This window comes from Fistularia commersonii, chromosome 25 (genome assembly GCF_037954325.1).
Source record: "Fistularia commersonii isolate RoL2024-O1a breed Wild chromosome 25, RoL_Fcom_v1.0, whole genome shotgun sequence".
NCBI lineage: Eukaryota > Metazoa > Chordata > Actinopteri > Syngnathiformes > Fistulariidae > Fistularia > Fistularia commersonii.
Window position 1 is genome coordinate 14165793 of NC_141308.1, and position 20584 is coordinate 14186376.

General features: G+C 56.5%; 1 protein-coding gene across 1 annotated transcript; it reads right to left on the reverse strand.

Annotated features, from left to right (window-relative positions):
• Positions 1-113: 113 nt before the first annotated feature.
• Positions 114-20064, reverse strand: kcnq3 (potassium voltage-gated channel, KQT-like subfamily, member 3). The gene is made up of 16 exons (XM_086172187.1): positions 19912-20064; positions 19139-19595; positions 9299-9389; positions 9091-9217; positions 8651-8823; positions 8346-8519; positions 7250-7360; positions 6469-6564; positions 6307-6401; positions 5952-5978; positions 4927-5123; positions 4484-4589; positions 4108-4239; positions 3942-4037; positions 3735-3822; positions 114-3607 (listed from the first exon to the last, which is right to left on the reverse strand). Exons 2-16 carry the CDS (start codon positions 19420-19422, stop codon positions 2993-2995), a joined length of 2412 nt encoding a protein of 803 aa, XP_086028313.1. The 5' UTR covers positions 19423-19595; positions 19912-20064; the 3' UTR covers positions 114-2992.
• Between the last annotated feature and the right edge of the window lie 520 nt (positions 20065-20584).

Genomic DNA, 20584 nt, shown 5'->3' on the forward strand with positions numbered 1-20584 from the left:
CGGCGTCTCGCAGGCGCTGAAGGTCCGACGAGGCGCTCGCGTGCACGCTGTTAAAACTCGTGAAAACACGATGTTTTCTTTCCGCCCGGAAATGAATCGGAAAACTTCCGTCGGACGGTTTCAGTTCAACTTTATTAATAAGTGGTGCAGTTGAAAAGACAAAGATCAATAAATCAAAAAGATACATTTGCATATTAGATCATCAAAGGAAACTTCAAAGGACCGATCCATCAAAGAAACAGCGTTTGTTTGTTTTTCAAAGGAAGGAGGAACCCACGGCGAGCTGTGAAGGCCACGCGTGTCGGACGGCCCCGGTCGCCACGTCAGGCCGATCCGGACCTCCGACCCGGAACCAGCGTCGGAGGTCCTGCTACGCTAACGCTCCGCGGCCGCTAGCGCTCAGGCTATCCGGCGCCGCGTCGAACCTTCCGGATTCACAGCCCCTGTGTTGCGCGGCTAAGGGGGAGCTAGCTAGCTAACAAGAGCCTCAGGGTGCTTACGTCGGTTAGCTAGGAATGCTAACTAGCACGGAACCGGCGAATGTTTCTTAAAGCTTTGAACGCGTTGACTCAGATTACAGCGAAACCCGACGCTGGGAGACGACGTCGGAATCGTCGACGGTTCGGGATTCCATCTGCGCTTCTTGTTCGTCGTGTCGGCGCTTTAAGGTCGTGGGATTTTAGCGTAAAGTTTCAGCGAACAATCTCCTGCGGCAGATTCAGACCGTCGTGGTGGGATGAAACTTACGGACGCGCCCAGAAGATCCGATCCACCTGAGGTCCTGATCCACCTGAGGACCTGATCCACCTGAGGTCCTGATCCACCTGAGGACCTCCGCAGGACCAGGTGCTGCCGGGTCGGTTTGTCCTCGAACGCACCGGCGGCGCCGCGGGAAGAAAACCAAAGACTGGAAACGACGAAGGCACAAATAAATGCGTGAAGCGGTGAGGGTGTGTGTGTGTGTGTGGGGGGGGGGGGGGGGGGGGTTGTCATGGAAACAATCACAGCAGTGCCACATTCAACACGTGGAGGCTTTACACACAACACACACACACACACACACGAACAGACACATGAGGACAAACACACACGTAGACACACACACACACACACACACACACAGGCGTGTCGGGGGTGGAGTTAAAGGACGAGGCGACGTCGGCCAATGAATGAGCTTGGTTTGGGTTGGAGACAAACGGTTCCTTTAGAAGGTCTGAGAACATCGAAGCGAACGACATTCAGAGACAGAACTTCATGGAACCTTCAGCTTCAGAGAACCAGAAGAACCCATGGATTTCATGGAGGGATGGAGGAGCGGCGTCTGGTCCTCCTGTTCCTCCTCAGGACGTTCTTCTGCTCCTGCCGTGAAGAACGGTGGAACCAGAAGGTGGGTCCACAGAAGGTCCCCAGAGGTTTGTGATGGACCAGGTTCTACATTCAGTATCTGGGTTCCAAGGAGTCGGGCCGAAGCTGCGGTCGCTCGCCGAAGGACGTGCCCGCCCTCAGGAGCGCACACGTGAAGGTTCAGGAATGGCGTGCGCGCGGCGCTCCGGGGTCGTCGCCGCTCGGGATCCGACCAATGGCACGCGAGGCTTGAGAAGCGAAGGCGGGGCCTTGGGAAGCGCGGCGGGTGGAAGGAAGCGGAGAAGCGAGGCTCGCCGTAGAACCCTCAGAACCTTCAGACCCGCCAGCGGGTTCCTTCGGTTCCTTCGGTTCCTCGGGGAACTATCTCAGTGAGTTTGCCAGAAGGAAGTATTGCTTGAAGGTCGGAGGGGACGGAGGAACCCGGCAGGTTCTCGGAGAACCGAAGCGGAACCGCTTACCCGTTTAGTTGCCGTGGAAACGGTTTGTTTACGCCTTGAACAGGTTTGAGTGTAACCATGGCGACGGCCAGCGAGTACCGTGCAACGGGCGGAGAGGCCTCACGATGTTCTCGCGGGTTCCCTCGGAGAACCTTCCGTCCGAGGCGAGGTCACATGACCGGGACGCCATTTGGAATCTTAATTAGCGATCGAACAGCGGTGAATGTAAGACCTCGTGGGTTCTGGGTTCTCCTGCCTGACGGAACCGTGTCCGGTACCGTCGCTTCTCCGCCGGACCGGAGCTCGCGGAGGCGGGAACGGGCGGTTCTGTCACATGGAAAACATCCAAGGAGAACATCGGGCCCCTGAGGGCCGCGGAGGACCGGAGAACCTCCGGGTTCCGGTTGAGGTTCCGGACCCTGGTTTGAAGGGTTCCGAGCCGTTCTCGCCGGAGATTTTCAAAATAAAGGGAAAAAGATAAAATGTGCTTTTATTCGGAGGGCGACGGGTCGGACCGGCGGCGCCGCTTGGTTCCTTTTCTCCCGGAAAAATAAAAGACGGTTGAATGCAGCATTTTAGACACAGAAATCCGTTGGCGGTCTGAGGAGGAAGGCCTCGGGCCCTGGAGGTCCTGAAGGCCCAGGAGGTCCCGGAGGCCCAGGAGGTCCTCGGGGTTCCTCCGTGACTCCGGTGCAGGAGGGCGGTGGCGGCGCTGACGGTTACTATCATGTGATTACAGGAGGCGGGGCAGGAGGCCTCCGGGCCGGACCCTCCCCCCGCACAGATCATGCAGAAACAACAGCAAAAACGTGTCCATATAAAAAATAAGTGTTAGAAAAAAATGGCATAGCAGGTTTTGGGGGTTCGGCGCCCCCCCGCCCCCCCAGACGTCTAGACTACAGGTCGCATGCGTTCCATGCAGTGCTTTGCAGCGATAAAGCTTTCAGGTGAATATAGAGGGTGGAGTCGTGACCGGCGGGTCCAGGTCAGAGTCCGCGGGCGGCGCCGGGCCGAGTCCGCGTCACGGTCCTGTGGCCGCCGTGGCTCTTCCTGGATGGCGATGAGAATGGCGGCGGCGGCGGCGGCGGCCTCGCTTGCAGCATCAAGGCAGATTACAGCGGACCCCCCCGGGCCTCGGGGCGGGTCCGGAACCGGGCCGGGTTTCCAGGCGTGGCGGCGTAAAGGCGTGCTCAGGGCGGCGTGCTCCACACCGCCTCGCCGAAGCCCTCCCCGGTGGAGGAGAGGGGCAGGGCGGCGCCGCTGGGCGTGAAGGGGTCGGTGTCGGTGTCGGTCTCGCCCTCGGCCAGGTAGCTGGGCCGGGCTCGGGTCCGTCCGCCGTCCCCGCCGGGCGGCGCCGCGCCGGCCGAGAGATCGCGCTCGCGCTCGGCGGAGATGCTGAAGCCGCTGGGCGAGCGCTCCAGCTCCTCGTGGGTCACCGACAGCAGGGACAGCGGCGAGTCCGGACCCGGTCCCCCCGTGGTCCGGCCCCGGACCCCGCCCAGGTCCTGCAGGGAGCTGATGGGCAGCACGGTGGGGCGCTCGGCGTAGGCGGGGACGGTGGCGGCGGCCCCGGGGGGGCGTCTGGGACCGCCGCCGTCCCCGAAGTAGGGGCCCGCCTTCTGGTAGGACAGCTGGGAGAAAGCCTCGGTGAAGCTGAAGAACACCGGCCGGAGCCGGCCCCCCCCCGCAGGGGGGCAGGGCTCCAGGGTCATGCGGGCGGCGCCGGCCGAGTCCACCTGCAGGTGCTCGCTGTGCTGGATGTGCATGTCCACCAGGAAGTCCAGCTTCTTCTCCATGTCCTCCACCTGCGGAGGAGACCGTCCGTCAGCCCCTGGACCACCGCGGCAGGAGGCGGACCCCCCCGGACCCCCCAGACCCCCCGGACCCCCCCAGACCTCCCCGGACCCCCCAGACCTCCCCGGACCCCCTCACCTGCCGCTCCACCCGGACGAACCTTCCCATCATGCTCTGGTCATCGGTGTCCGGTAAGGCGGCGGCTTTGGCGAGGTAGGACTCGTGTCTGGAGGAGAAAGGGGTTCCAGATCAAAACCAGCAGAACCCTGAACCCCCCGGTGGAGCCGACGCTCGGCCAGGATTGTTATTCACCACGGCGTCCGCGGTTCGCGCGTAGCCCGTTACCTTGGCGACTGGCTGGGGGGGTAGGCGAAGGGCGTCTTCTGAGTCTTCTTGTGTTTGGGGGTGAGGGGGGGTCCGGGGGCCAGGATCATGTCGATCCTGCAGAGAAGACGAGAAGGCGTGAGAGCGTAGCGCTGGAGGCGGGGCTCGGGCGGCGGCGACTCATCACCTGGTCTGCAGGTACTTGATGCGGCAGAGCATGTCCAGGTGTCCTGCAGAGTACTGCTCGATCACGTCCTTCACGTCGTACGGCCTCAGCGTCTCCTTGAAGCGCTTCTTGTTGAGGAGGAACTGCATGATTCTGAGGAGGAGCAGGGAGGAGTCAGCAGGAAGCAGGACCTGACCCAATAGAAGGATCTCATCCTTCTTCTGACGGTTCTCTAGGATTCTGAGGGTTCTCTAGGACGTCCCCGTACGGGGACATGAGGGTATGTTCTTATTGAACATCCTGATGTAGAACTATGGAGGTCTGCAACACAGGAAGTAGGCCATCGTCCTCGTACGGGGACGGAGGTCAAACGCGAGGCCCGGGTTCAGTCTCGGACCTGACGGCTCTGATGACCAGCTTCAGCGTGGGGATCATCTCCTCCAGCAGGATGTCGGCGGGGAACCCTCGTTCCTCCGGCGCCGGTTCTGTCAGCCCCCCCGCGTCTGGAAGGAACCCAACCCACATTAGCTTCCAGCATCAGAGTGAACTAGCATGTTATCCTCCTCAAATACTTCTGTATCACAACTCTACTTTGTACTTGCTAGTGCTGGTATGCTTTACTAGGCAGTACTACATCCAGTACTCATGCTACTGTAGTTGTACTGCCACCGTCTCCTTCTCCAATCTGTACTTCTTGTTACCTTGGCAGAACTCTGAAGTACAGAAGACATACTGAGGTTTTACTCTGAAAATGACCTGCACCCTTTCTTCCCAAATCTAATGCTCATGGACTTCTGAGGGTTGTTTGGACCTGTGGTGGGTTCCTACGGCAGGACGTACCTTCAGAGCTCTGCCGGAGGGTGTAGGCCTTCATGCGGAAGGCGGTGCGGAACCGCTCGCGGTTGCTGAAGCCGGCGGGTTTGGGCTCCCTGGACGGGCTCTCCTCCGCCGGGTCGCTTGGCGCCGGAGGCTTCCTGCCCGCCACCGCCGGCCGGGGGGTCGGGAGGCGGACTCGCTCCAGAAGACTCTGCTTCTGACTGGGATGGAGAACCCGAGGGGGAGAACACCATTCACCGACAGAACGTCAAGGCAACGAGAGATGAGAACACCGTCGGGAAACAGAACGTGCCGGAGAAGAACATCCCAGAACGTCAAGAACATTAGGGACCTTCCCCGGAAATGGGACCGAACCAAGGGGCTACGACCTCGGAGAACGCGGCCTGTCTTCAGGTGGACTTCAGGCTACTCTACCGGGAGGTCAAAGGTCAAGAGTTATCGCTATGGCGACACCCCGCCTGTCCTGCCTCCACCTGACTTTCTGACCGTCTGACGTCAAAACTACCCGAATCTGCAGGTATCTCAGACACTCTGGCCCCGCTGATCTCCAGATCCAGGTCCACCTTATGGGTGACACGTTCCTGAGCCGCCCACGGAGCATCACCCGGTCCCGCCGTGACATTTGGAGTCCAAGGCAGAAGATGTGAACCCGGGCGGAGGTGTTTGGAGGCCGAGGTCGGAGGACGGCTGTCCACCGGAGACTCATTACCGTCCCCGGAAACGAGGGGAGCGGGAGGAAGATCTCCAGACCTCCGTCTCCATTTAATTACTTCGTCCGCGCCGTCGCCGGTAATTGCGACGTGACTAATGGTCTCCCTGATGGGCTTCCGGGAAAAATGTGCGGCGCCGTCAGAGAAGCGAGGTTCGGCGTTCCACGGCGGCCATTACGGCAGATTTATTCCTGCCAATTAATACAGGAGGCTATTTTTAGAGGGCGGGAGGTTCAGGGGAGTCTTCATCCGTCCCCGCGGTGCGCCGGGCTAATTGAGGCGCCGATTTACGGCGGCGGGCGGGGCGGGGGGGGTTACCTCGCCATGGCCTCCAGGTGGTCCTTCCTGTGGACGGGAGAGAAGAAAGAACAGAAGGTCACCGGCGAGCAGGACAGAACGTCTAGAGAAGAGGGAGAAGAAAGAACCAAATGGGAGGTGCGAGAAGGTTCCCCCTCTCGTGGTTCCTCCCATCTAGACCTTCATGGGATCTGCTCAGCAGCACGTCACGTGACACACTGATAGTCACGTGATGGCCCGGTGGTCACGTGACACCGTCGCCGTCACGTTGGCCCACGACGGCCATGTGACATCATTGTGGTCATGTGACATGTCGGTGGACGTGTGACATCAGGGCAGGAAGTGACATCATGGCGGTCACGTGATGGCAGCATACCTGAAGCAGGGCAGGGATATGATGGTTTCGTAGAACCTCCAGGTGGCGATGAGGTCGTCCCTGATGGGATTGGTGGAATAATATCGCCATGCCGACTGGAAGAGAGGCAGGTGGGGGTCAGACCTGGCCCTGGACCCCCAGGCCCCCCAGAGGACGCCTCACCTGGATCAGTCCGGCCGCGGGATGCCGACGCTTCTCAAAGTGCTTCTGCCGGTGCTGCTCCTGGACCTTCAGAGCCAGACCGGAACCCAGGATCCCCTGCAAGCCACAGGAGGTACACTCACTCACACCCAGTACCACGGAGTACAGGTACCCGGTCCTGGTCCTGCTCTGGTACCGCAAGTAACCGAGGTATCACCTGCGAACACCCGGGTCTACCAGACCATCGCTGACCGACGCTCCTAACGTCCTCCTTTGAGGACAAACATCACGTAACATCTGTTCCGAAGATAGCGGCGTATTAGCATTACAGTTTGCTAGCGTGACGCTAAAAACGATGCTCTGCATGTGACAAAAACAAGTTCAGCGTTCAGTCGTATGGAGTCTGGGGCTCCACTCTTGGCGAGGTCCTCGTAGGAGGACACCAGGACCGAGAAGGTCGAGCCCGTCTGGACCCGTGCTTGTATTTTGAAGCCCTCGATTCCGGTCCGGATTTCATCCTCAAGCCAAAAAACCCCAAAAGCATCTAAATCAGCAAAAAAAGAATAAAACCCACCAGGAGGTGTGTGTCCTTCAGTTAGAATCAGCCATCTTGTCCCGTCAGCACCCCCCCGCCGAGGCCCCCCCCCCCCCCCCCCGGCCGTTCACACGCCACCGTTGCCAGGATCCGACTTAACCCCGATCTATTCTCATAGCGGAGCGGCGCTGTCAGAAGCTGCTGGCGGAGGCAGATCGGTCCGTCTGTGGGGAGCCGGAAGCTGGGAGGGAAGGTAAGGTCACCTACCGCGGGCAAGGCGAAGAAGGACACTCCGATCAGGGCGAACGTTCCCGCCAGCAGCCTCCCCGCCCACGTCTTCGGCGTCTTGTCCCCGTAGCCGATGGTCGTCAGCGTGATCTGAGGAAACAGGAGGCGTCTGGGTCGGCAGGAGCTACAGGAACCTCACAGAGAACGCCGTCCTGCTAAAGTGCGTCCGCTACGCCAGCGGCTATTTTGATCCTGACTGGCGCTGCATCGAACGCCGCTCGCTGGCGAGGAAGGAAGTTCCGGGCCGGCGACCCTGACCTCTGACCTTCAGGCCGCAGGGCTGAAGCTCTAATGGGCGACACCGCAGGTTCTTGGAGCGCCGAGCTCATTACCGTCTCGGACGCTTCGCTAACGAGCGGGAAGCTGACGGACACTAAATCCTCAGGTGACCTTCAGAAACTACCGACATAAACACAGTCAGCGGATTCCTGCCAGACTTCTCTCTTCTTCATCATCTTCTTCTTCTGTCCTTCCCTCTGGCTGAAAACTGAATATATAAGAGGAAGGAAAAAAACTCCAGAAATCTGATGGAGCAGCATGAAAAGCGGCTGACCGTCAGGAGGAGGTCCCCCCGGGGAGATGTTCGGGAGTCCATCAGGAACCCGCCTGAAAGGCAGTTCTTAAGTTTCCACGCGGGAGGAGAACAGCGGCGGTTGAAGGACGGCGCCCTGAGGAGCGAGAGAGCGAGCTCCTGCCTGTCAGTCAATGACCTGACAAATACAAACCATAGCTAACGACTAGCGCGGCTAGCTACAGCAAAGTATAAGGAAAAGTACAACAGAAGGGAACGAGCAGAGGCCCGAGGACGGCGCCCTGAGGGACGCCGGCCCAGACAGACCTTTGAAGATCCTTCCATCTTTAGCTATTTAACAATTAGCAACAACGACAGAGCGCGAGTGAGTGAGTTCCAACCTATCCACAGTCACCTGGCTCGCCCGAGATTAGCCGAGCTAGCTAAAAACAGAGCAAAGTCGCATGAAAACGACAGCGGAACCTGCAGAGGCGTGAGGACGGCGCCCGGGGAGCGTCAGGCTACAACCAGCCAGGTGTTAGCATGTTAGCGTAGCGGACCTACCAGCCCCCACCACAGAGCGTCCGCGTAGGTGTCGAAGTCCTGCGTCTTGGGCTGCACGGTGGGGTTCTCCTGGTCCGACACGTCCACCGACACGTCGTCCTTCTCCACCAGGTAGACCAGGAAGGAGGCCAGGATCAGGGACAGGAAGCCGATGTACCAGGCGGTGATCAGCTCCTGCTCACAGGGAACCCAGAACATCGTTCACAGTCGGGGCGTCGGCTTGCGCCCGAAGCTCTGCCGAAGAGACCCCGTGGAACAGCGGGTACTTGACAGTGATCCAGAGGAGGTGCGGTGAGGAGCTCCACCTTGCTGTGGGCGTAGATGGCCGACCCCAGCAGCTTCCAGGTGCCTCCTCGCCGGTCCATCCGCAGCATCCGCAGAATCTGCAGGAAGCGCAGGCTGCGCAGCGACGTGGCCAAGACGTTCCCCTGGTTCCTGACGGCCACCACGGGGACCGAGGCGATCAGCACGAAGATGTCTGCCGCGGGAAACAACGGTCACGTGACCTGCACCACCAACCTCACACCTCCTGCTGGAGCTTCTACCTTCTAAACCGAGAATCCTGGTCAGACAACAAGCTCCGCCCCTGACGGGTCTCACCCTCAGACCGACCTTCCATGCTGCCGCACTGACGTTCTCTAATGTTCTCTGACGTTAGATTGTGGTTCCCTAACATCAGAATGACGTTCTCTGACAGGAGGCCGATGTTGGATTGATGTTCTGTGACGTTCAGTGAGGTTCTTACCCAGAATGCACAGCGGCTTGCGGGCGAACTTCAGCCGGCCCCTCCATCCCTTGTAGCGGCAGCAGCAGCCGGCGGCCCAAACCCTCAGGGCGAACTCCGCCCCGAAGATGAAGATGGCGAAGGTCTCCTGGGGGAGAAAGAAGGGAGGGTCAACACCGGGAGATCCAGCGGGGGGGACCTTCATCCAAACAAAGTGAAGTTTGCTCACCAGAATCACCAACCAGTGGGCCGAGACCTTCTCGTGTTCCCTGAAGGTGGTGAGGATGGCCAGGATCAGGCAGCCCAGGACAATGAGGAACCTGCAGACACACCAGCACAGGATGGGAACCGGAGAAGATCCTGAGGGACCAGAGCAGGCTGAGGAACCACTGAAGAACCCTCCAAAACAATGCATAATAATAATAACTCATCACTGACATCATTCACACAATTAAAAAAAAATTGGAAAGAAAAAAAGATTGAAATTTAATTTAAAACCAATTCAATTCAAATAAAAATCGGAATCAGAAAAGCAAACATAGCTAACAATTATTCATTGATTCCAGTATTTTACAAAAAAAGATGAAAAAATAAACCAATCCATCAATTAATGACATAACTGCGGGTCAGAAGACAAGGTTCTCCAATGTTCTCCCAGGTTCTACCAGAGCAGCTGGCCTGCAGTGACCCTGAAGGACCAGCAGGGGGAGTCAGACCTCCAGATGTTTGAAGCAGAACTCAAAGGACCTTCACGTCCGTCCATCTGTCCATCTGTCCATCTTCTACATCAGAGTTCACTTCCATCTGATATGAAATACAATATCAAAGGTTTGTTTTCTCTCCAGGGTTCAGAGACTGGAGGTCCCATGGAGACACCTGGAAGCTCCAAGGAAGCTCCAGGGACATCCCAGGAGCCTCCTGACAAACTAAGTTCACCCTGATTCTTCCAGAGTTGAAAACAAGTTGAGAAACACACACACACACACACACACACACGCACACACACACACACACACACACGCACACACATACGACTGTCCTGTCTGATCAGCAATTTCTCCCTCCTGATCTTCTCCCATCAATGGAATCCTGACCTTCTGTCCGGAGGGGGTAGTTTGTGTGTGTGTGTGTGTGTGTGTGTGTGTGTGTATGTTTGTGTGATGAGTACAGGTCACTGAACCGGCCAATCATAGCCAGGGAACCACAGGATGGCTCCACCTGGGGTTGGAACCAGAGCAGGAACCTGAGCTGGATCTGAACCAAACATGAAGCCGTCACTTTAAGAGACGGGTGATGACGGAGATCTGAGGCCTGATTGGAGGAGCTGACAGGAAGTGAGGAGCTGACAGGTTGAGTCCGAGTGTGCTGGAGAACCAGGATGGAACGGGTCAAAGGGATGGAGGAGAATGTGGGGCTGCTAGAGAGGAGGACTATCAGTTGTCCACCATGACTGTCCCCACATGAGGACGTTAGCCGCCGCCCGCTAACGCCCAGGTGTTCCCGCGGAGACCCATCGGGCAGGAAGTGAGCGGTTCTCTTTTAACAGAAACGCAACGTTCGAACGGCGGAACTCGTCGGGCGAAGCGTCGTAGACGTGTCGTCACGGAAACGGTGGTTGGCCTCTGTACTGCGGTGCGCTAGCTTGTTGCTACCGCTAAGCCTGACTCTGAGGACAGAAGGTCAAAGTTCAGGAGAAGATGGGAGGAAACGCCGCTGGAATAACTTGCTGAGTCGGCGCTCGCCGCAATTACCGGTGCTAATTAAAGGAAACTAAAGCGGGTCGGTCGCAGCCGCGGCGACGTGACCTTGGCTGGTCGCCGTGACGACGCCGGAGGCCAGCTTCATTAGCGGATCGGGAGAGAACGGGAAGGAGATGGGCTTCATCTGGACAAACTTCAAACCTGAAAGCGTGCGCCGCGTCATTATCGCCATACCGCCTTATTATCGTTGTCATGACGACGGCGGTCATCGGCAACACGGACGTTCCGTGAGATAATCTAGCGGAGACGCCTCGCCGCCGGTCCGAGCAGGTGAGCGGACAGACAAAAGGCAGAGGAGGCTCTGCTCCTCCATCCTTTATTACCTTCTGCTGCTTCAGATGTGTTTGCCTGACTGAGACGCCCCCCCTGACCCCCCCTCCCTCGCCGCGCTGACATGCATCCTGTCTCCATGGCAACAGCCGCTCGCTCCGCTCTCGCCGGAGTATCCCTCCTCGTCTACCTCCCCCCCCCCGTCTCTCCCGTCACCATGGCGACACCCGCTCGCTTCCCTCCCTCCTGTCAGGGATCACCAGTCGTATGTCGTCCCTGCGTGTTGCCATGGCGATGCGGGCGCACCGCCGCCACCCGGCAGGGTTGAACAGGTTCGAGGTGCCTCGTTCTGTGATTGGACGGTTTTTAGGAGACTTTGGAAATAAAGCCGCCTGCCGGTTTCCGCGGTAACAAAGAGTCACTGCAGCTTCCTCACAGTGAGACGTCTGGATGGAGGCCCGACCAAACGTTGCCGTGGGAACCGGGTCAGGTGGAAGGAGGTCACATGACGGCAGGTGTGGTGTGTGTATGTGTGTGTGTGTGTGTGTGTGTGTGTGTGTGTGTGTGTGGGGGTGAGTGCCTGACACGCGGCGCCAACAAAAGGTTATGTGACCCATCGAGCGAAGGCCCCGCAAGCTGAGCGGGGATGGGGTTGCCGTGGTAACGAGCCTCAGGCGGGGGTCCTCCACACGGGGACGGACGGTGTGCGGGTGTGATCACACGGCGGCGTGCAGAGATGTCAGCTGAGCGGCCGGCGACACCGGTCGCCGCTGCCAGCAGACTTCCACTTTATTTCCCAAGAGGTTTCCCCACACTCATCACACCAGCCAGTGTGTGTGTGTGTGTGTGTATGTGTGTGTTTGTGTGTATGTGTGTGTGCTCGCGCGCATGGAAGTGCATGTGCTTGCGAGCAGGCGGCGAGGAGGAAGATCCCTCCTCCTACACTGCAAGGTGTTTGGTGAAACAGGAAGTGGTACAGAAACATGTTTGCATCCTTAAAAAACAGCTGCTTTTTAATCAGCTCGTAGCAAATATTATTATTAATTTATGATCTAAAATAAATAAAAGCGCTTCTGGGGAGAAGGGAAGACCACCTTTCAAAATAAAAGTTCTCTGAGTTTGTCTGAAACTGTATTTTCCACAAGAATAAAGGAAAACAAAGGAGTGGAAGGACAAGAAATTAGAGAGCATCAATACAAGGGATGTGAATAAATAAAGGAATTTTAAAAAAACAAGAAACAAATAAATAAAAGAACAGACAAAGGTAAAAATAAAGGGAACAAACAAAATGATAAATAAAGGGAAAAATGAAAGAATAAATCCAAACTAATTTCCTAAATTCTGTTTTGTGTGCTGACGAAGCCCTGACTCTGCAGGGCTGCGCTCGGCATTTCAGTTTCCGTGGCAACCAAACACCACACAGGCTGCGAGGAAAATATTTTGCCCGACGCTCTCTCACACACGCACTCACACACACACACACACACACACACACACGCACACAAAAAGGCACACACACGGGAGCTACAGCGGAGTAAAATATGGTAATGAGCGTTTAGTCAACAGGAAGCAGCTTCTGATTCCTGATGAGTCCAAGATCCCCATCCACACCCCTTCCACAGACGCACAACAGACGCACAACAGACGCACAGCAACAGGCGGGCACTGGATGCACAACACCGACAGACGCACATCGACTGACAGCGGACGCACAATAGACGCAGCGGCAGACACAAAACAGACACACGGCGATAGATACCGAGCGGACGCACGGCGACCGGCAGAAGTCCCTTTGACTGATAGACTTCCTGTCACCTGACCTCAGCCCCCCCCGCCGATCGCCGATCAATAGGATCCGAGCGTTGTCGGGGGAACCGATCGGCGCCGGATTTTAACCCTATGATTACAGACTGATTACAACAACGGCAGGAGTCGGAGGCTGTCGTCGGAGGCTGTCGTCGGGGTCAAAGGTGAAGGCACCAACTTCCTGGGAGGTCACGTGACCCCAACCAGTCCAGTCACATGACATCAAGAGGACCCAACCTACACACACACACACACACACACACACACTGAGCCTCCAGCTGTCAGACTCGTGCTGTATTTTGGTTAGCGAGCGTTTTTAGAAGCGGTTGCCTAGCAACACACTTTTGTGTGCTGCCACGGCACGATGACACAGCCCTGTGCAACACACACACACACACACACACACACACACGCGCGCACGCGCGCACACAGATGCACCCACGTATGCACACACATTCACACTAAATATAGCCTCGTGGGGCAGGAAACAGGAAGTGACACGGCGTCTTGTTGCTCAATGCGAGTCAATCACCGAGTCCAAACTTCAATCCGCGGTAACGCCGACGCTATCCGATGGAGTTACCACGGCAACAGGTCACACGGTGAAAGTCCTCCTCAGCCCATCAGGAAGCGGCAGGAAACTCACCGACCGGTTGCTGAGCCAACTTCCTGTTACACAGGAAGTAGCTCCCGCATGGGGCGGGGCCTGAGGGTTTGATTGACAGACTCCCCCCTCCCCCCACCGGTTATTGGTGATCAATTATTAACCACCTGAAAATTTTAGGGGCTCCTGAAGAGTTGGGTCCGACCGATCGATAGCGGTGATCAGACACGTGTGCGGTCGGATTTCCACAATAACTTCACAAACATGGCGGGCAAGGCCACGTCTGCGAAGTTATTGATTTCCAATCGACCACCAATTGGATTCCTGTTGGTTGTGAGAGCGGCCCTCAGCCTTTGAGCCGGGCAGCACAGTCAAAACCTCCAAACACCTCCAACCGCCATGTTGGGTGAACAGCCCTGCCCGAATAACACACACACACACACGTGTGAAGTAGTGTGTGTGTGTGTGTGTGTTGCCCTCTCAACTCTCCATTACTCCAGCAGAGCCTCGTCCTCCAGATCTAATTATCCCTAAAATGATTCCTTAAAGGCAGCAGAGTCTTCAGCCTCGTCCTGAGAGCCTCATCCATCCATCAGCTACGCCCGACAGCAGACACACACACACACACACACACACACACACACACACACACACACACACCATGTGTGTGAGGAGGAGGGAAAGCAAGAAATTTTCATTTGTTTTCCTTGTTCCTCTCCAGACCCTGTTGTCCTCATTCATTCGTCTTCTACAGAGCAGAGGAGGCGAGGGGAGGGAGCCAATCAGGGGGGACTCTTGGGCCAGGGGGCGGGGCTTAACCCGCACAGGTCAGCTGTCAATCACCTGTAATACACTCTTCCAGACCATTTAGAAGAGGGGGAGGACCCAGGCAGGGAGAAGATAAGATGGAGGACACACCTGGGGTCGTCACATGAGGTCAAACCCAAACAGGACTGGATATTAGTTTGAACATCTTGGAAAGAAAGCAGCCATCTTGTCCCTCCAAGTCCCTCCAAGTCCCTCAAACATCCACACACTGTTGCTGCCAGGATCTGTCCTGACTGACTCTGTGTTGTTTTCACTTCAACTCACATCAAGTCATCTCTAACCGTCTCAAGTCATATCCAGCCAAGTCACCTGGAGTCACATCGCCTAAAGTCAAGTCATGTCAAGTCACACCGAGGGGCTTCACCTACGCTCGAGTCACTTCATGTCACCTCAACTTACAAGTCACGTCGCCTCCAATCCTAAAATCAGGTGGCCTCCAGTCATCTCAAGCATCAAGGCGGCTTGAGTCCCGTCACCTAAGTCACAGCAGCTGGAGTCCCATGGTGCGGGCCGGTGGAACGCTGGAGGCATCAGGAGGCATCAGGAGGCATCAGGAGCTGGGATGCTCCATTACAGCGAGGGGGTGAGGTGTGTGTGGGGTGGGGGGGGGTGGAAATGGTTCCCGGTGCAAAATAAAGCATGAATTAATGATGAGACGATGAGATGCTTAAGTGCCCCGTCAGCTGCAGCCTGCAACCTGACGCTCCAGCGGCCCAAATCACCACGGGCCTCCAACGCAGCGCTTCCAGCTGATTGACAGCAGCTTTTAGTCTCTTCTTGCTTTGGAGCTGTTTCTGCTTTACTTTGGCTGCAGGAGGACCAGGACCTCCAACGGGAGGACCTGGACCTTCTGCGGGAGGACCTGGACCTTCTGCGGGGGGACCTGGACCTTCTGCGGGAGGACCAGGACCTTCTGCGGGGGGATTTGGAGGTCAGGTTGGACCTTAAAATGATCAGGAAAGTGAATTATCATTAACCACTCAATTCTGAGCTGATAATTAGATCCATGATGTCTCAGATGCTAGGTGTGTGTGTGTGTGTGTGTGTGTGTGTGTGTGTGTGTGTGTGTGTGTGTGTGTGTGTGTGTGTGCGTGTCCATCATTAAGATAATTTATGATCTGTTTTCTGCTGAATTTAAACCTTTTTAATCTTCATTTTTATAGTATTTTCTTTTTATTACACACACACACACACACACACACACACACATTCTGCAGCATCAGCTGGAAATTACTGATGTTTAATGTGACCAAACACAATCAAATTTAATTGCAGGAACAACAGATGCACCAACTAATTAACTGTACATTCATTGTCAACACACACACACACACACACACACACACACACACACACACACACACACACACACACAGTGAGTCCCCCTGCCCACCTGGCCTATCAGGCAGCATGGAGGGAGATGCTAACCTGGTTAGCCTGCTTACATCTTGTGCCTGAATTGCTACAAGCACTCTGATTGGCCCTCGTGCGATCGGTGGCACACCGGCAGCCAATCACAGAGCGGTAGCATTAGCCTGGCTAAGCTCAGCACAGAATGCTGCCATTTTTGAGCAGCAATAGCCCAAAACAATTGGAGCCATAAAAAAGGGCATGGAAACTGTTAGATTAGCTGATAGCTTAGCATCAGTGGTGTGCAGCACAAGGGTCTGTAGTACTACAGAAGCCTCAACAAAGTCCAGATCTGGTGTCTGATCCCAGTCACATGATCCTCCTCAGGGTCCTCCATCTGCCTACACACACACACACACACACACACACACACACACACACACACACACACGCACACACGCACACACGCACACATACACATAGTGTGATTGCTCTCTTGCCATCATCTGATATCTGGCAACTACAGACAGGGGTCAATGGCTGTGTGTGTGTGTGTGTGTGTGTGTGTGTGTGCGTGTGTGTGTGTGTGTGTGTGTGTGTGTGTGTGTGTGTGCTGTATCACAACAGCAAGGATGTGTGTTCAAGTAAATACTACTACCACTGCAACCCTGCTTAGTGATACTATAGAAACTACCACTAATACTACAACCTTGACTACTACATCTTTCAACTTGCAAAAGACATATTTTATTGCCTGTTTATATATTGTATAGTTATTTTATTGCCTATCTGTATATTTTATACATATTGTCTATTTTATACAGTTTTATATTTGTATTGTCCAGGACTACAGATGGAAATTAGCTATGATCTACAATCTGGTGCAAACATCTCTGCCTCTGAGCTTAATGTATTTGTACATTGTCCTAATAAACTTCTAAATGAACAAACAAACAAACATATAATACTACTGCTACTGCAACCTTTGCTACTGCTACTACAAACTATACTACTGCCGCTTACATCACAACCTCTATGTCAGTGACTGAAGTACTTCCACCCTGACCGCTCGTAGTACTGGTAGAGTTCAGTCGTAGTACTCCTGCTAGCGGCTAGCAGGCTAGCCTTGAGCAGGGGCCCGGAAGCAGGGCGGGTCATGTGATCGGCGTCATGTGGGCGAGGAGCTGCTCTGCTCCCCAAAGGTTGGGAAGAAAAGGCCGAAGCAGCGGCAGCAGGTTTAGCGTCCGTCTGCTGCCCCGGCCTGGAGGGGAGCCTCCAGACCATCGGCGCCCCCCGCTGGCCCCCCGCTGGCCCCCCGCTGGACTTCGCATCCCCGAGTCCAGACAACTGCCTGGGTTCGTCCACCGTGTGATGGACGATGCTGCAGGCTGCAGGTTTTCCTCCCCGGGGCCCTCTTGGGGGGACACCTGGGGACCTCGGGGCCCCCGGGGACCCCACACCTCGCCGCAACACCACCCCAGTCTGCACCTTCCTCTCAGCGGGAGAGATCGGCCCGCCAGCCACGATAACAACCGCCTTCGTCTGCAGCAAATTAATGTCATCAGGCTTAAATGACCAGAAACCACAGAGTCCATTAGGGGCGCGCAAACACACACACACACACACTCACACACACAGACTCACACTCACACACTCACACAGAGACCTGTTGATCAGACATCAGTGTGACGGGATCCGGCCCTTGGCCTCCTCCGGACTGTGAGCCGGCAGACGGGGAGCTCCAGATTATAATCTGGGATGGAGGAGGAGGAGGAGGAGGCTCAGCAGTTTGTCATCCTCCTGCACTTCCCTGCCAAAATAAAGATGTCGTCATGGCGACGCTCCCTGATAAACCTCCCAAATTAGGGCGAGGCAGGACGTCCATGTCTGGACGGCGTCCGCAGGAGACACGACGCAGGAGAACCTCCAGGAGATGAACTCAAAGTGAGAAGGGGGGGTGGGGGGTGGGGGGGTCACGTCCTCCTGTCAGTCCGGCAGGACGACTGGTAGAGGTCAGAGGTCGCAGCCGTCCTGCCGGTGAAACTGCTGACGCCTCCGCTCGTCCTTCCTCCGCACGCCGCCTCTGTCTGTCTGTCTCCCTGCCGTCGCCATGGAAATCACAACTAGCACCAACTCATCCCACCTCCACCCGGCGACCTCAGCTGACCCCCCCCTCACACACACACACACACTCACACACACACACACTCACACACTCGCAGGCTGTCATTCACAGGGCGACCCGGCGCCCAGGGCTGCTCGCCAGCTCGTCCCCGCCGCAGCTGCTAAAAGGGCCGAGGCCGCGACAGGAAGCCAGGCACATATGGAGCCGCCATATTGCCGAGGCGACGCGTGCGGCGAGACGCGAGCCGGGCCGTGACTCATCACCGCCGCCGCCGTCAGAGGGGGAGGGAAAGGCGGCAGACGCCGACGGCGGCCTCCTGGCTGAGCCGGAGCAAAGAGCGGGTCAAAGGTCAACAGGAGCCGGCAAACAGGAAGTAGGAGCAAACCAAGAGCACAGGATGGATCCATCCAAAGCCAACAGGACCTTCTCCTGGACCTCCTGCTCCACAGGACAAAACTTACATTTATACTTCTGACTGAACTGCAGTCAGTTCACACACACACACACACACACACACACACACACACAACTGCAACATCACGACTCCACACACACTCTCTCACGACACACTGACGCATCCATGGTGCACAAACACTCGACACAATTACGCACACTCATGGCAAACACTTGACATACTTACAAACTCACGACACACACACACACACACACACACACCTGAGTGTTAGTGGTTTCGGGTGATGCTAGCCACCTGCTAACACCTCGCTGCTGTGCAGGGGGTCAGGGGCTGCGGTGCGTTCAGGGTCTGGCAGAAACTCCGGAAAAATGTGTATTTCTGTCTGACAGCCGCTGGTTTGAAAGGCTGTTCAAACACTTGATCCACTAAGATGAACTCCAGCGTGAAGCCGCCTCTGGAAGAACATCTGTGACCTCACCATCCAGGCTTCAGTCTCCACTCGGTGAAGGTCCTCGACATCTCCAGATGCAGCGGAACGCCGACACGCACACACACACACACTGATGTGTGAGTTGATCGGCAAAAACTTTTCCCTTTAAGTTACAGGACGTGTTCACGTCTACCTTTATAACACCGACATACACTCGGTCACGGAGAGCGTCTTATGTTATTACACGTGTAATAACAACAGGTAATAACTGTGTTTTAACACTCTCAACTTCTTCACTGAGTTTTTAAGTGACGGGAAGTTTTCACGCAGACGTTTCCCGCTCTAACACGAGTTTAAATGTCTTCTTAAAGGGCGTCTTGTGTTATTACACCTGTACCAGCGCGTTATGACTATGTTATAACCTTGTATTTCGGTCTCTCTCCCCGCCGGTCCCCTCCGGTTCGGCCCCCGGGTTACTCACACGAAGGCGTGGTAGAGCAGCGCCCATCCCCGCGGCCTCTCCAGCGCGTCGTAGATCAGGTTCTGGACCCTCCTGCGGCGGAGGTGGTTCCTCTTGGCGGGCCGGCTGTAGTTGAGGGGGGTCTTGGCCAGCAGGCCGACGGCGAAGCCCTGGGAGCCGCGCTTGCCGTCGTCCCTGCCGGCCGCCGCCAGCAGCAGCGCGCCGTCCCTGTCCGCCGTCCCCGCCCCGGGCCCGGGGCCCCCGTCCGCCGCCTCCGCGCCGCTCGTCCTGGACCGGAGCCCCATGGTCAGCGCCGGACGTCCGGCGTGGGCAGCATGCCGCGCTCCGGGGGGGTCGAGGGGGGGTCTGGATCCGAGGACACCCCCTCCTCCTCCTCCTCCTCCTCCTCCTCCTCCACGCCGCGGCCCCTCAGCCGCGGGTCATCTAAGGATGGGGTCCCCGGAGCTCGGCGGGGGGACTGGGGGAGGAAGGGGGAGCCGCTTGTTATTTTTCTACTGTGTGTATGTGTGTGTGTGTGTGTGCGAGGGGGGGGCGGTCGTGTCTGAATCACGCGCGGCGCGGTGTGGAGGAATTGCGCGCGTGGGGGAGGAAGAGGAGGCTCGTGCGTTTCACGGGAACCGCGGGAAAACCGGAAGGAGGAGGGGGGGGGGAGACCGGGATCACCGCGAGAAGAGACGTCCATCAACAAGCGCTCTTGCTCACTTCTCCACGCACACACACACACGCACGCACACCGAACGCACACACCGGAGACAAAGACCGGGTTCGCTCACCGGCAGCGGCGCCCGCTCATGGCTCCTCTATCCCGGGATCCGCCGCTGCAGATGACCGCCGAGGAAGCGACGGCGGCGGGGGAGGAAGACGAGGAGGAAGAGGAGGAAGAGGAGGAGGCAGGGCGGACACGGAGGATGGAGATGCTGCGAGGAGGAGGGAGATACTGGAACTGAACAGGAGGAGGAGAGAGGGATGGAGGGAGGGAGATGCAGGGAGGGTGGAGAGGAAGAGAGGGAGGGAAAGAGGAGGGAGGGAGGGAGGGAGGAAGAGGAAATCTGCCATCACAACCAACATGGCACAACTTTCTCTCCAAAGTCCATCTTTGTGTGTTCAAGGTCCAACGCTTGGTCAGCACCTGACACACACACACACACACACACACCTGTCCTCCAGTCTCTGAAGATCCACAGCAGCGTCACATGACCCAGTTACAACACAAAAGCACTTCATCACAAAGTACTAGACTGGTGTGCAGAGTACTCACTCGACTACAAAAGTACTCATAAGAGAAAGTACTGTACTCACCTCATGACCTCACCGGAGGGAAAGGACTAAGTACTTACTTCTCTGCAAAACTACTCCATCTGGAGTCTCTGACTTAGAGGCAAAGTACTGACTAAACTACAGAAGTACTTCATCAGAAAAAAGTACTGCTTAAAGTACCAAAGCTGT

Bases quoted from the DNA above. Each gene is read 5' to 3' on its own strand.
- kcnq3 (XM_086172187.1), bottom strand. From the start codon at position 19,422: ATGGGGCTCCGGTCCAGGACGAGCGGCGCGGAGGCGGCGGACGGGGGC. The intron at 6,565-7,249 runs GTAGGTGACCTT...TGTGGCTTGCAG, and splicing joins CCTTCTTCGCCTTGCCCGCG to GGGATCCTGGGTTCCGGTCT. The intron at 3,608-3,734 runs GTGAGGGGGTCC...TCTCCTCCGCAG, and splicing joins TCGTCCGGGTGGAGCGGCAG to GTGGAGGACATGGAGAAGAA.